This window comes from Barbus barbus, assembly GCF_936440315.1.
Source record: "Barbus barbus genome assembly, chromosome: 29".
Lineage (NCBI taxonomy): Eukaryota > Metazoa > Chordata > Actinopteri > Cypriniformes > Cyprinidae > Barbus > Barbus barbus.
In genome coordinates, this window is record NC_136757.1 from 13835841 (window position 1) to 13850288 (window position 14448).

A 14448-nucleotide genomic window follows, 5' to 3' on the forward strand; every position below is an offset into this window, starting at 1 on the left:
TCCGAAGGATATTTTCCTCCCAGCTGTTCATTTTCCTACTTTTATACTTTTTATAACTACATGCATGTAGCTAAATACTCTTCAAATCAGTAAGAAAAATCAGCTCCAAAACATGATTACCACAGTACTGGCAGAGTTTCAGTGTGTACACAAAATCTGTACATATTGCATTCAGACGTTCGAGAATGCGGGCTTGACCCTGGCTCAAAATCAATTAACAACAACAAAGACATTATTGAGATAAAATATAAGGGTAAGCTGCAAAGTTTTAAGTTAGGTGAAAGAGAAGTTGGACACTCAGCATCTAGACCAAGAGCTTTGTTCACATGCCACATTCGTTTAATGTGAAGTTGCTGTTTTTTTCCCCACTCTCATTCACTGAGGCACTATAAGGAGCGAAGAATGAGCCCCTTTCAATGGACCACCCTTCTAAAATCTGATCAAAATTCACTACAGGACTTTCACAACTCACATGTTATGGTTTCTTTTTGAAAGACAGATATAAAAAACCTTGAATTTCTGATATATTTTTAAAACACCTGTGGGTATGAGAACTGATAACCTCTCGTGTATTAAAAACACAACCTTCGCATTGATTAAATTCATACTAAGCAGACAGGCAAGCTTCAATAAAAACATGCAGACCTTGAATTGGATCATACCCTTTCGCATCTGAGATCATGAATGATGAAACAAAATTAAGCTTGACAAGGAAACATTACTAAGGATGTCTAATTTGATTTGAGCATGTAAGGTTTCTCAAAGTCTATAAAAACAAAAAAAAACAGATGTCAAGCTACTCCATTAGAGCCAAGTCCAGTAAATAATAAGAAGGCAGGTCACATGACAGAAGACATATGATAAACTCTGACCTAAAGTAAAGATGAGGTCATTTTATCTAGCTGTCCAGACAAACATTTACAGTGGTTTGGATTCTGTTCCTTCACTGCATGTTAGAGAAGACAAAAAGAAAATATTCTCAGCCATATACACAAATATTACTGCTCTACAATTACTGTCATTACTCTCTTGCTGGAAGTTGTATTGTTGTCCCGATAACCTCCTAGACAAAGAAATTCGTCAACACCAGGTCCATTGATCTGCAATTTATTAACACAGAGATAACCTACAAAACCCCAAGATTTATGTCACAGTACAGCAAAAAGATTGAAATCTAAATGTTTAAATACTACACGTCCAATGCACTTTCTTCAATGCTGCCATTTTGTATACAAAGAGGTCAAAAGTGTGGATAAGTTAAACAACTGACAAAACACTCCTGTCGTGCTCAACCTGACAAAAATGACAGAAATGCATCACCATTGTGCTGTCTTTCCCATATTAGTGACCCAAAAGAGTGCTATCGTCAAAAAAAAAAAAAAAATCCTCTCTCCCAAATAAGCAGTGTTGGGCTCGTTGCTCAAAAATATTTAATTTATTACCCTTTAGTTACTCCTTTTAAAATGAATATTATTACTTTCTGGCAACAGTAATTAGTCACACTAGTTACATTACCTTTCTTTCACACCCCACATAAAGTTATACTTGCATATCATCCCCGTAAAATTCTTCTAAAATGTTACTTACAATATATTTCTGCCTCAACATTTGACCAAAATCCACATTGGATTAAAAGTGTTGTATTAATCTCATTAATTATCATGTATAGCTTGAAGCTAATTGTAATTGCTCTGTTATACTCCATGATGTATTTTACCCCAAAAAATCACATAAATTCATAAATGTTTCCTTTCCTAAAAAGATTTTATACAATTTATAACAGGATCAGAGAGATGAGGGTGGGCAAGCCATGTAAAGTAATGCCACGACTTCCACATCGTTGTTCAGATCATTTTTCTCCTGGAAAATAAATAAATAATAATAATTAAGTGTCAATATACATCCGCTGAATGCAAGCTTTTCCATTTTATAATGAGCTGTTTATGGATAGCTAACTGTAATATTAGTACTGAAATCTCATTAGTAAAAAAAGAAAAACTCGTTTAAAAAAATAAGCATTGCGCGTTCTCTCCCAAATAAGTAACCAAAAGAGGGACTAGTCTTTCTCCCTAGCTCTCCCAGAAAACTGGGCAAATACGACAAAAAAAAGTGAGCAGCACTGATTTTCAAAAACAACAACAACAAAAAACTCTCCGCGAGTGATCTAATCTGATTCAACTCACTCGATTCTACGCGGCATGAGTGTTTTGGGTGTTGCGCGCGCTCAGCGCGTGGGAGAGCGCTGTATTTCGCAGCTCGCGCCAGGACTGGAATATCTGTCGACAGGGGGCGCGAGCCAGTGACACTCCGCGAGAAAGTAAATGTGAATCTGAAGACTTGAAATGCTACGCAGTCAACGTGAGACCCTTCAGGATCCGCGCTGTGCCCCCCACTCCCTCTGAACAAATCCCTGTCAACACTTTTCAGCGCATTATCCCTGAAAACCCTGCAACGCGTTCAGCAGTTTTCCCTTAAAGATGTTCGGGTGATTTTTGAGTTTGATCTGACCACGTTTTTGCATCGTTTTATAAGGGGAGAATATCGAGAGACCCACAACACGCAAGTCTGTTGATCCGGATGAACGAACCTGTGAAAAAAGCAAAAACTCGCAACAGATTTTCCTCGCGGTCAACTTCTCTGGAGCTGAGTGAGTTTCGCTGTCTTCTTATCAAGTGTTCTTGCATGATATGCACCTAAACATCTGTATTTTAGTTGGGCTACTCGTTTTTAAAGGGGTGTGCAGAGCTCGTGGGACACAGGGCAGTAAACAGTTTGCGAAATCGAGCACTTTTGCGCTCTGCGTGTGCAGCTTGAAATACTTTTGATAGTAAGTAACGTTAATCTTTTTCATTTGATGTAGTTCTGTCTTCTAAACTTTGCTCTGCACGCTGGGAATAAGGCAGAAATGTCTAGTTTACTCACTTCTCAGTATGTTTATAAGGGGCCTCAGGTGGCTTATCTGCTGCGAAAAGTGTTTGAAAATATTTATTACCCTCGTTAAATCAAGGCTAGAGTAACAAGTTCAACAGAGCGCGAATTAACGGACACATTTTCTGTTTATTCCTGTTATGAATTTGCGTGACAGCTGGATTTATGCACATGGCATATGTCATACACAGGTGTTTTCTGCAGGTTTTATCACTTCAGGGCACTTCAGGTGTGTCCACTTTGGGTATGAGAATGTAAAGCAGCTGGCAGTCCTTTACTGTTTCTACAAATGTGTCTTCTTGTTTTGTATAATATATTTTTTGTGTACTTTGTTTCTCTAATGTAAAATAAGAATTTAGAATGTGAAGCACTTATTATAGAATATTAGATTTCTATATTCTATTATTAGAATATTAAAAAATAACTTGAGAAAATAATTCTAAACTGTTAGATTTTTTTTTTGTATTTAAATAGCTAGATTTACTCTTTTCATTAAATGTATGTCCCCAGATAAAAAATAAAAATAAAAAATCAACCCACTAAAATTAAAATCTTGATTTTAAATGTTACCATAATCAATTTTTCAAGCACCATGAATTTTAATATTGATGAAGAAAACAAAGCCTGCAAGTGTAAAAACTCAAAAATGTGTGGAGTAATTATATTCTGACCATCTCCAACACTTTTTCAGACAGGAATGCATTGAAATGAGGCTACATATCCGAGACTCCCCGCATTTTATATTTCCAAGCAGCCATGACATTACCTGTGCAATTCTACAAAATCCTGAACAAAGAGATGTAAATGCACTGCAATCAAATTTCCCATTTCACAGATGCTTAAACAGAAAAGTCATGAATCCCTGATTGAAACGAGTCTGTGAATGAAGCACATGGGCGGCTTGTTATGAAGAGAGAGGTCTTAAGATGATAGAGCAAGAAGAGTGCTGCAGATTAGCATATTCCTAAAAAAACTGACTCAAATGTATTGAGCGATTTTTCAGAAGTTAATCTACTGCTTTACAGTGCTCTTTTTTTTGCCAACATGAGAAGACTCCACGTTTATTTAGATTATTTCCAACATGTTTCTTTGTTGTGGAAAAGGTTACAGGTTGTAGAGGTTTCCTTTTCGAGGCATAACATGCACAGAACCGCTTATGTTAAACTCTAGATGTCTGATCGGCTGGTTTCCACTCTCAACATTTTTCCCTAATGCTGAGGAGCTGTTCAGAAGAGAAATGCTTCCTCTATGGGTTTAGTAGATTTTTACATGCTAATTGCGAAATGCGTTCTGCTGTTATTGAACCTGAAATGTATTATTCATTTAAACTAATTCATTATAAAATTGTTGCCATCCCTCAGTAAATTGAATTACTTGTTTCAGCTTAATGTTTGTCTGTAATTAAATGTTTTCTGTGCCGATGGTAATTGCTTTTTGTGTACCAGGCTTGCAGGAACATTTTGTGTTGACTGAAATCACAGTGTACACAGAGAGGAGATCAATGTGCTGGTTATCAGAGAAGAGTTACGATTTAGGTTAGATATTGTATTAGTATTTGCACACTTTTAGAACACACTTAAAAAGTCTGCATATCATTACTTGGATGCAAAATATCAAACCAAGTGGCATTTGTGCATTTTCTCAGATATAACTTCACTTTTTTAAGCCAGTGTGTATTTACTTTTAATTAACCTGTGTTTAGTGGCAGTTTGTTCTCCTCAAGTTGACATGTTCTAACAGAATAACCACCGTACTTCATCATATTAATAATAAAAATATTGTCTTATTAATTTACAGACCGTTCGGTGGGAAGCAAAATGGCTTTAGGTTTGATATTTTGTTATGCATCACCATTCAAAAGTTTGTGGTCGGTAAGATATTTTAATACTTTTGAAATAATAATTTTTTGCTCATCAAAACATTTATCAATACATGCATTATTTTGATTAAAATACAGTAAAAATAATGTATTATTATTAAACATTATTACAATTTAAAATAGCAGTTTTCCATTTATGAACATATTTTATAATGTAATTTATTTGATGGAAAAGCTGATCAATCAATATGCTGATTACGTTTTTAAGAAACATTTCTTATTATCAATTTTGAAAACAGTGGTGCTGCTTAATATTTTTGTGGAAACTATGATACATTTATTAGGATCCTTTGATGAATAGAAAGTTCAAATAATTTATTTGAAAGAGAAATCTTTTGGATTTTTTTCGGCCATTTTCAATTTAATGCATCCTTGTTGAATAGAAGTTATGAATTTCTTAAAAAAAAAAAAATTCTGACCCCCAAACGTTTGAACAGCAGTGTATAATGCAAAGACATTCATACGTTTTTAGATGTGGCTTAAGTGTCAAACTCTGTATGAGAACAGAGTATGAAGGTTTAACGTGACAATGCACCAGCATTTGACTCTTTATGAAAAATGTCTAGACGTTCGAACACAAACAGGTTTGCAAGCACTATCTGCACAAACACGATTGTCCTCAGTTTACCAGGGGTTTTGGAAGCGTGATATCTCTCTCTCCTTCTTATTTAGAGTCAGAATCGTAAAACTCAGTTCTCCCCTCACACACACACACACACACACACACACACACACACACACTCGGTTTTGCAGAATGTAGCTCCGTCCCCCTCCAGCAGCCTGCTCTGCTGACCCAGACTTTTCCACTGCCCTTGTGAAATAGGAGCGGCAGAAACGATCGGGTCTCACCAGCCAGAACTGAATGCCATCACAAAGCGAAAAGACTCTCATATACTGCTGCTGGCAGAAGCCCACTTTAATCTCTATTTGAACAGTCCAGTGAAGTGTTAAACCCCTATCTACCCAAGTTAAAACCCCCTTTCCACCAGCTAAACTGCAGCACATGCAGTTTTTTTCTGTGCACATGTATACACATGTATAATCATTTACACAAGGTTTTGTACTTGTTTCATCATAACACACTGTTTGCTTGCTTGTGCAACTGGGGTGACTGAATGTGACCTTTGAACTTTGCATATCATCTTCTGACTAAATCAATCAGAATAGGAAAGGTTTAATCCTGTCTGATATCCTCTTTTCTGCAGTAGCCAAATGCTGTGTAGGTCTATGCTACAGTACTGCACTAATGAAGATTATGTTAGAATTAGATTATAGAAATAAATTCAGAGATGTTCGCAATGCTGCAAGAATACATACGTACTGAACGCTCCATTGTAATGGCAATTGTTAAAGACCTAATTCACCGTAACTAGACGCAAACATGAAAATTCTGTCATCATTTATTCACCCTCAAATTGTTCAAATCATATGAACTTTATTTCTTCAGCTAAACACAAAAGAAGATATTTTGTAACCAAACAGTTGCTGGCCCCTGTATTGACTTCCATATTTTTGTCCATACTATGGAAGTCAATGGGGACCAACACATTACATTCTTCAAAATATCTTCTTTTATGTTCAACAGACGAAAGAAACTAATACAGGTTTGGAGTAAATGATGACGTAATTTTCATTTTTGGGTCAGCTATCTCTTTAAGGAACAACTAAACCATTGATAAAGATGATTCAAAAAAGTGGTAGATCTAGATGTGTATGATGTAGTGTAATTTTTTGTGCTTAAATAGGAGATACAATGTTACTTTTAAAAGAAATGCATTGCAGGAACTCATAAAAGTAATTCATATTGTTACATTATCTGCTGACTAAGACTCTCTTCTACAATAAAAAGGTTGTTTAGGCATTTTTTTATTTTACATTAGAAGTGTTATTTTGCTTTTATGAAAAGTTTTTATCCTCCAAACACATTTTTCCACAGTATTTGAATGTGTCATACTGCAAGTAGAGGTTGGCTGATGCTAACTTGATATCTTGATGAAATATTTAGATGGCCGATAAAAAGTAATATACAGTATGTGATATCACACTATTTAATTTAAGCAAATAACACATGCTGCATTGAAACATTTATATTTATTTTACACAATATCTAATAAATTACAAAATCATTTAAAAATGAATCCATAAACTTCTAAATTAAGCATGTTTACTTTACAACATGTTTGCGTTCACAGTGCTAACAAATGTATCACAACCCAAATGTTCCCTTTTTGACAAAATGTTTTTTATATTTTTTCTTTGTCCAATTAGATTCCACTGATGCCCTTAGATTAATTTTTTTGATTTATTCAGATTGTGCAATTAAATGTCACAAATAACTAGATAGAAACACGTTGAATTATACACAAAAAGACTGAACTGGTGTTGTAAAACATACTCCAATAATCTTTGTTTTATTTACTCTTATGGGAAGGCATTGTTTTTCTATTTATATTTGCCACGAAATAAACTAAATAAATGGAAAAGTAATCCATGCTACTTTTTAAGTGATGGTGTAAATTTGATAAGTAACATGGTACGTTACTTGAACAAATACATTTATTTGTGTAACATGTTACCCCAACATTCATGGTAATGGACTAATATCATTGGCAGTTTCAGCACAGTTTGCTAAAGGTGATGCCCACATGTTTGTTTTATATCAGACATGTGCTGATAGCATTGAGCTCAGAAGACCTGGAAAAAGGCACAGTGGTTTTAGTCTTAGTGCACATAGATTCAGTCATTCAGATTTAATCTCTGCTTGATTGTCTGAGTGCTGTTATAAAGTTGCTAAATAAGTGCCATTAAGAGTGATTTACGACTGAGCACATCACTGCACACAGATTTAGTATTACTTCCTGTTTGGAGTACACCATCATAACAGAGTATGACTCAGTGACTCTGGACGTTTTATTATATAGCAGAGATCAACAGGTTTGAAATGGTGAACTCTGCATGTATTACTCACTGCTAATTCTGGATGTTATTAATTTAGTCTTGGCTGCTGGCCCAACAGGAATAATACTCTCTTGCTTGTTGTAGAATTCTAGACCTGATAACTTAGTAGTTCATTGGAAGCTACAGCAGTCAGCGTTCAGAAGTTTTGTGTTTGCAAATGTGAACTAAATGAAATGAAGATGCGAAAATGGTGATTTCTGACCTTACTTCCACACAAATGGTCAGCCAATTAAGCAGAAATGCATGCCAGCACCAGATCCTTTTAGTAGAGTTGTGGCAGCAAATAATTAAAATTCTGACAGACAGTGAACTTTTATTATATTATATTATATTACATTACATTGTATTATATTATTAAATATGGCATGTAATTGTGATTTTCATGCCATACCAAATACTGGATTTATTTGTTTAAATCAAGGATTTGCAGCCTTAAATTATAAAGTTCTATCTATCCATCTATCTATCTATCTATCTATCTATCTATCTATCTATCTATCTATCTATCTATCTATCTATCTATCTATCTATCTATCTATCTATCTATCTATCTATCTATCTATCTATCTATCTATCTATCTATCTATCTATCTATCTATCTATCTATCTATCTCTCTCTCTCTCTCTCTCTCTCTCTCTCTCTCTCTCTCTCTCTCTCTATTTGTTTGAGTTGTTATGTGTCTTACACTGAGAGTGTTAATGGTGCATTTCCCTTAATTATATAGTTTTAAGAGTCTTGTGGTCTGTGTGTGGAATGGTAAGGACTGGTTGAAACCCACACTGATAGCAATATTTTTTTATTTATATCAAGTTTTGCTCTAAATGCTTTAAGCAACAAATAAATCTGAACAAACTGTGGGCTGTCATCTGCTCAACCGCACATTGCAACTGATGTAACTGTTTATTTGCACAACCCACTGTGCAACACTGCCCAGATATGTATATATTAGGGCTGTCAATTGATTAAAATATTTAATCGCGGTTAATCACAACTTAATCGCACATTTTTATTTGTTGTAAATGTACCTCAAATGAATACTTTTCAAGTTTTTAATACTCTAATCAACATGGGCATGGACAAATATGGATGCTTTATGCAAATGTATGTTTATTATTATTGAAACCATAGTCAACATAGAGTATGAAGACTAGACATGTTTCAAAGGTCATAGATGTTTTTCAAAGCACTTGTTCATGTCTATTAGACACATGAAAAAAGAAATACCAGGTTCTCATTACTTCTCTTTCTTTGCACTGAGCAATTTACTTACACAAACCTGTTTACATTTTTGCATGACAGGGCAGCACACTTCTTCTGAACATGCAAAATCTACATATATTAGGCTATTTATTATTACATTTGTTTCCCTCTCTGTGCCCACATACCGTATTTTGATGCAGCTAAATTCTCAATAAAACTGTTATCATCTATATATATTTTAATGTTATTGTTGTCAGACAACGGAATGAATATGAAATAGTGACTGAAACGCGACCCATTGAGACTACATAACCAGCTCTCCCTTCCAAGATGTTAATCTGCACAAAAATCCTGATAATCGAGCTGTCGTCTGATGAAATCAAATACACATAAGATAAAGACAATGGCTGTGCTGTGATTTCTGTTATACTTGCATGTAAAATTAGAGAAGCAACATAATATCTGTGTTCAACTGCAAGTGCTGCTCCTCTCCGCCGCTCGTTGAACAGTGCAGATGCACAGAGAGAGAGAGAGATGTGTGTGCGCGTGCTGGGACAGCAAGACCTCGCGCTCGCGTGGCAGTACCAGCGATTCTCAGAGATAAAATAAGGTTTGGGCGCTTTTTTGAAGGGAAAAAAAGTCGCTAAAGGGGTCTGCAATGTTGCTAAGTTGGCAACACTGTGCATCTCCATTTTTCCAACTATGGGTCAGGCCATGGGTCAAACAGAAAATACTCAAAGTTAACACGTTAATCACGCGTTAATAAAATTAGTGTCGTTAAAATTAATTTGCTTTAACGCGTTATTAACGTGTTAACTTTGACAGCCCTAATATATATATATATGGCCCTCAAATGGCAAAAATGTCAATTTTGTCCATAGATGGACTGTGTTATCAACAGCAGACAAATTTTGGAGGTTAAAGGGTGAGAAGCATTGCCTAATGTGCATGCAGTGCTGAGCAATCTGTGAAGAACTCGAGAAGCGGGAAATTCTATCAGCCAATCAGATTCGAGGGAGGTTCCTCCCCTCCTCCCTCACATGGCTGTCTCTGGACAATCAGGCCCTCTATGTAGACTGCCGTGCCCCTTTAACTCCCTCGTGGGGTCGGAACCTACTGGCCCTTCCCAGTATCTCCAAACACCACATGGTGGAAATGTGGAAATATGACTGCAAACTCAAAAGAGGGACAGCAGAGCATTTGTATATGCCTCATAAAATTACCTGTATAATACAATATAATAGAATAGAATATAATATAATGTTCAATTTGGGGTCAGTGCAATTTTTTTTTTTTAGCAAGGGCACATTAAATTAATTAAAAGTGACAGTAAAGAAATGTAGGCCTATAATGTTAGAAAAGGTTTCTATTTCATATAAATGTTGTTCTTTTAAGTTTCTATTCATCAAAGAATCCTGAAGAAAATGTATCACAGATTCAACAAAAATATTTAGCAACACTGAAAATAATAAGTGTGTTTTTTTTAGCACCTTATCAGCATATTAGATTGATTTCTGAATGATCATGTGACACTGAAGACTGGAATAATGACTGCTGAAAAATCAGCTTTGCCATCACAGAAATAAATTACATTTTAATATAATAATATATTGTAATACAATTTCTCAGTATTACTGTACTGTACTTTTACTGTATTTTCGATCAAATAAATGCAGCTTTTCAAACATTTCCAAACAGTTTTACTATTTTGTCCTATCAATAATATTACTTAATTAAACTTTACTAAAAACAATTCAGTCTCATAGACCTGCTAATAAGCATTGGACCTGTCAATATGGGTGTGTAATGCATTTTACACTCTCTTGCTGTATGATAACAGCATTCCTTTGAGTACTGGGGCCTCTCCACTACCTGACTTGAGAAGAATAGAGACAATCAAGGCGAGTTTGAGGCGTGTTTGTTGACTCTGTTTGTACCAGACTTGAGACCAAAGAACAAGGACACAAGAATATATCTAGAATATAATTTTATCAAATATTTGACTACAATTTTATCAAATATTTTAGCCAGCTTTTGTGATTGTAAATTCAAAATACCAGAGTATTTTACAATGTATGTATCACAATGGCAAAAAAAAAAAACATGGTTATGAAACCTTCATGTTGCTATTCTAGCATTGTTAGATGTTGAGATGAGGTGAAGGTACAGGTCAAATGCAACAAAGCCAGTTATTTGCTGACTGCGTATTTTCCCACATTTGGAAATTATAGCCTGGTGCTGTTTTCAACAATCCACTGCCAAGTGCAGAAGAAAAATAGCTTTGAAGCCAAGTTTTAGGCCAGAACTCCTCATTAATCGAACCAGATCCAGAAACGCATCAGGACGAGGCCAGTCTAAACAACGTTTATTAGCCGATTGTATTTATTAATTGTCCACTTAAGATTTTATTTGATGTCATTTTTTTTACGCACATTTAAACTATATCAGTATCTGTTTTTTTCTGTTTCTATCAGGCTGTCTATATAAATCTCCAGGCTGTTGAGATCATACTCATCCATCCCAAAGCGGCACTGACCTCTCTATGTTTTGCATTGGTGACCAAACAAATATAGTGTACTTATTTTTAGCTCTTCGGCTAGCTGGATACAACCTGTTCAGACTACTTGCTTGTGACAGTTATTTCTCACTATGTCACAATGTCATCGCCATTTCAAATGAACCATTATCTCTTCTATGGAATATCATTGTGAATAGACCCAAATATGGTGAGGGAATAGAGACAAGGGTCATCGAGACACTCAACCAAGCACAACAAGTAAATCACGAAGCGCCCCCACATACATAAATCACCGTATGAACGATGGCAACTTGTCAACAGTATTTCTGTCACACATCCACCACAAATATATAAGTCGAAGCCAGTTTAAATTCTTTATGCTTCATTCCGTGTGAGATGATGTTTCACCAGGACCTTTAGCTGAGATAGCATGAACATTTGACATTTTGAAAGGTTTTCCGTCGGGCTAGCATAATTTTATAATGGAAACTCTAGTTTAACACAGTAAATGCAGAGTATTAGCCTGTGAAAACATCCTCCGCACTGTCTGCATGCTTAAAAGACCCCTGGTTACCTACAGATAATGACAAGCCCACGGATGGCTGGAAGTAATGAGCGTTGCAGAGGCTATGTCTGGTTGTTAATTGTCTGGTGTCCTCATAGGGTTTCGCACAGACCAGCTAAGAATTAATGGTGGTAAAAGCCAACGCACTTTGGCGTGAAGGAGTAAGGAAATGATTTGGAGAAGCTGTGGAGATGGCAGTGGCCCTGGGGCTCTCGGGGGGCTTCAGCTCAGTATTTGTCAGAGGGATGTCATCTGGGAGAACCACTGATAATGATTTTTCTTTTTCCCCCGCTCAGGGAGACAGCAGAAGCTATGGCTTACTCTCTCTCACTCGGTCTGCTCTACCTGGGCTTGCTGTGTGGAAACGGACTGGTGTCTGCAAGATCTGAGCTCTTCACTCCAGGTACTGCACTCATAACCACGTCAGAAACATTCGTTATTTCACATTGCCACAGCAGCCCAATTTGCAATTAAGTTGATCAGTCACGATACTGGGAAAAAAAAGCTGACTTTGCGATATTTTGTATTTCTGCATTATATTCCGATATGAATGAATACAGGAATTTTTATCAGTTGATCGAATAGCTGTATATGGGAAGAATGAATCAGGAAGTTTTGAGAATTTTACTGAATGGTGCATTTTACTTGGGTTTACTTTTTACAAGCACCACCTCAAATCTCCTTCATGAACTATTTCAGAGTTTAAAAAAAAATCACATTCCACTTGAGCTTTCATTGGCCACATTCCCACTATTAAATAATAATTGTGATGGTTTTATTCTGGTTGTTAGTTAAAATTTATATGAACTAGTAAATGAACTAGACACTGAACACTGTATCATGAGCTACACATGTGTAATGGCATGCTGAAAAATGCATACATTTATGCATTTCAAAATGTATGCATTTTTATTTCAAAATATGGTGGAGCCCTAAGGTCTATCCAAGGTGGAATGGGGCAACTGTACTAGGCTGTTTATGCATTTAGTCTGGCCTATTTTTTAAAATTGTTTGTTTATGTACATATACTGTACATCAGATGGATGCCTTTGGCTACTTTATCAGCTGTACAACAGCAAAAATGTGCTTTGTATTTAGGTGATACTTTTTGAATTACTCCAAAGGTAGAAAGATGTATTACTATGGAAATTACAGATGAGTTAGGGGGCATGGATTGTTAATTAGCGTCACTTTATTTTATTGTAAATTAATCATTTAAAGGTGGGGTAAGCGATTTATGGAAGCCAATGTTGATATTTGAAATCACCAAAACAAACACGCCCCTACCCCAAAAGGGTCTCGCCCCTATTTTGATAGCTCTGCCCCACACATACGTAGCCTACACAACCCAGACAAGGATTAGTTCTGTGAAACAAAGCTAAACCAATGTTACAACGTGTCTACACCGGACGCGAGTAGTGCGACAAAATACTATAGAAGTCATTATAGTCAGTGATGCTGTCTACACTGGATGCTGTGCGGCGCGACAAATCTCCGACAGTAAACTGCTGCCGCGTTCTATTTATGACGTGCTGACACAAATTTCAAATTTGTGACCACTTTTTGACATTTGTGACGGCCGCTTCATCGCGTCCAGGCAGACTTTAGCTGTTGCGGCGTGGCGTGTCCGGTGTAGACTCGGTGTTACTCACCTATCGAGAAGAAAAAAAGCAACCTCAGCGTCCGATCACAGGCCTTCTCTCCAGTGCTGGAAAGCTGATCCGATATTTACATGGGTCCTACTTCTTGCCTTATCGTTCCAGACATTTTCCTCTTTTGTTTTTGATCCACCATCTCTTTCTTTCTGTCGCTCGGCTCGGATGTTCACTGAACGCTCTCTCCTCCACATCATGAGTAGACTCGCCCCTTACTGCTGATTGGCTACAAGTTTGTTTTGTTGCTCGGCCCCGACTCAGTTTTCTAAAGCGTTTTTGAAAAATGACATACCCCACCTTTAATAATAAAATTAACAAATAATGAATAAATAATAAAATTAATAGATAGTATAATTTTAAAACCGATAAGTATAGCAGTTAACATTTGGGATCAAAAAAGTTAATCAAAGTTGTCCTAAGACAAGAAAGCATTTTGGTTTTAGGTTTTAAGACAACTTTAATGAAAGGATTTGATCCACTTCAAATGTTGTTAATGATACTATATTAATCAGTCTATTTGTTTGTTTGTTTTGGGATATATGTAAAACAAATACATTTATAAATTCTTGAATATATGAATATTTATTTATTTTGAAGTAGCAAATGTACATGTAAGATGTTAAAATGACAACTGTAATATGAATACATTTACAAAGGGCTTTCATCAATCACAGAATTAAACTGTATATGTTTGTGCCAGGTCATTATTGGAAAATCATTGGGCCTGTGTCAAGATTATTCACC

The 14448-nt window shown here is 36.0% G+C and overlaps 1 protein-coding gene across 1 annotated transcript in view; it reads left to right on the forward strand.

Annotated features, from left to right (window-relative positions):
• The first annotated feature begins 2171 nt into the window (after window positions 1-2171).
• The window catches only part of LOC306848920 (growth hormone receptor-like), a 33144-nt gene continuing 20867 nt past the window's right edge, over window positions 2172-14448 (forward strand). Inside the window, exons 1-2 of the mRNA XM_079383711.1 lie at window positions 2172-2647; window positions 12346-12452. Of these exons, the coding sequence (XP_079239837.1) occupies window positions 12362-12452 (91 nt within the window). The 5' untranslated portion in view covers window positions 2172-2647; window positions 12346-12361. The remainder of the gene's footprint in view (window positions 2648-12345; window positions 12453-14448) is intronic.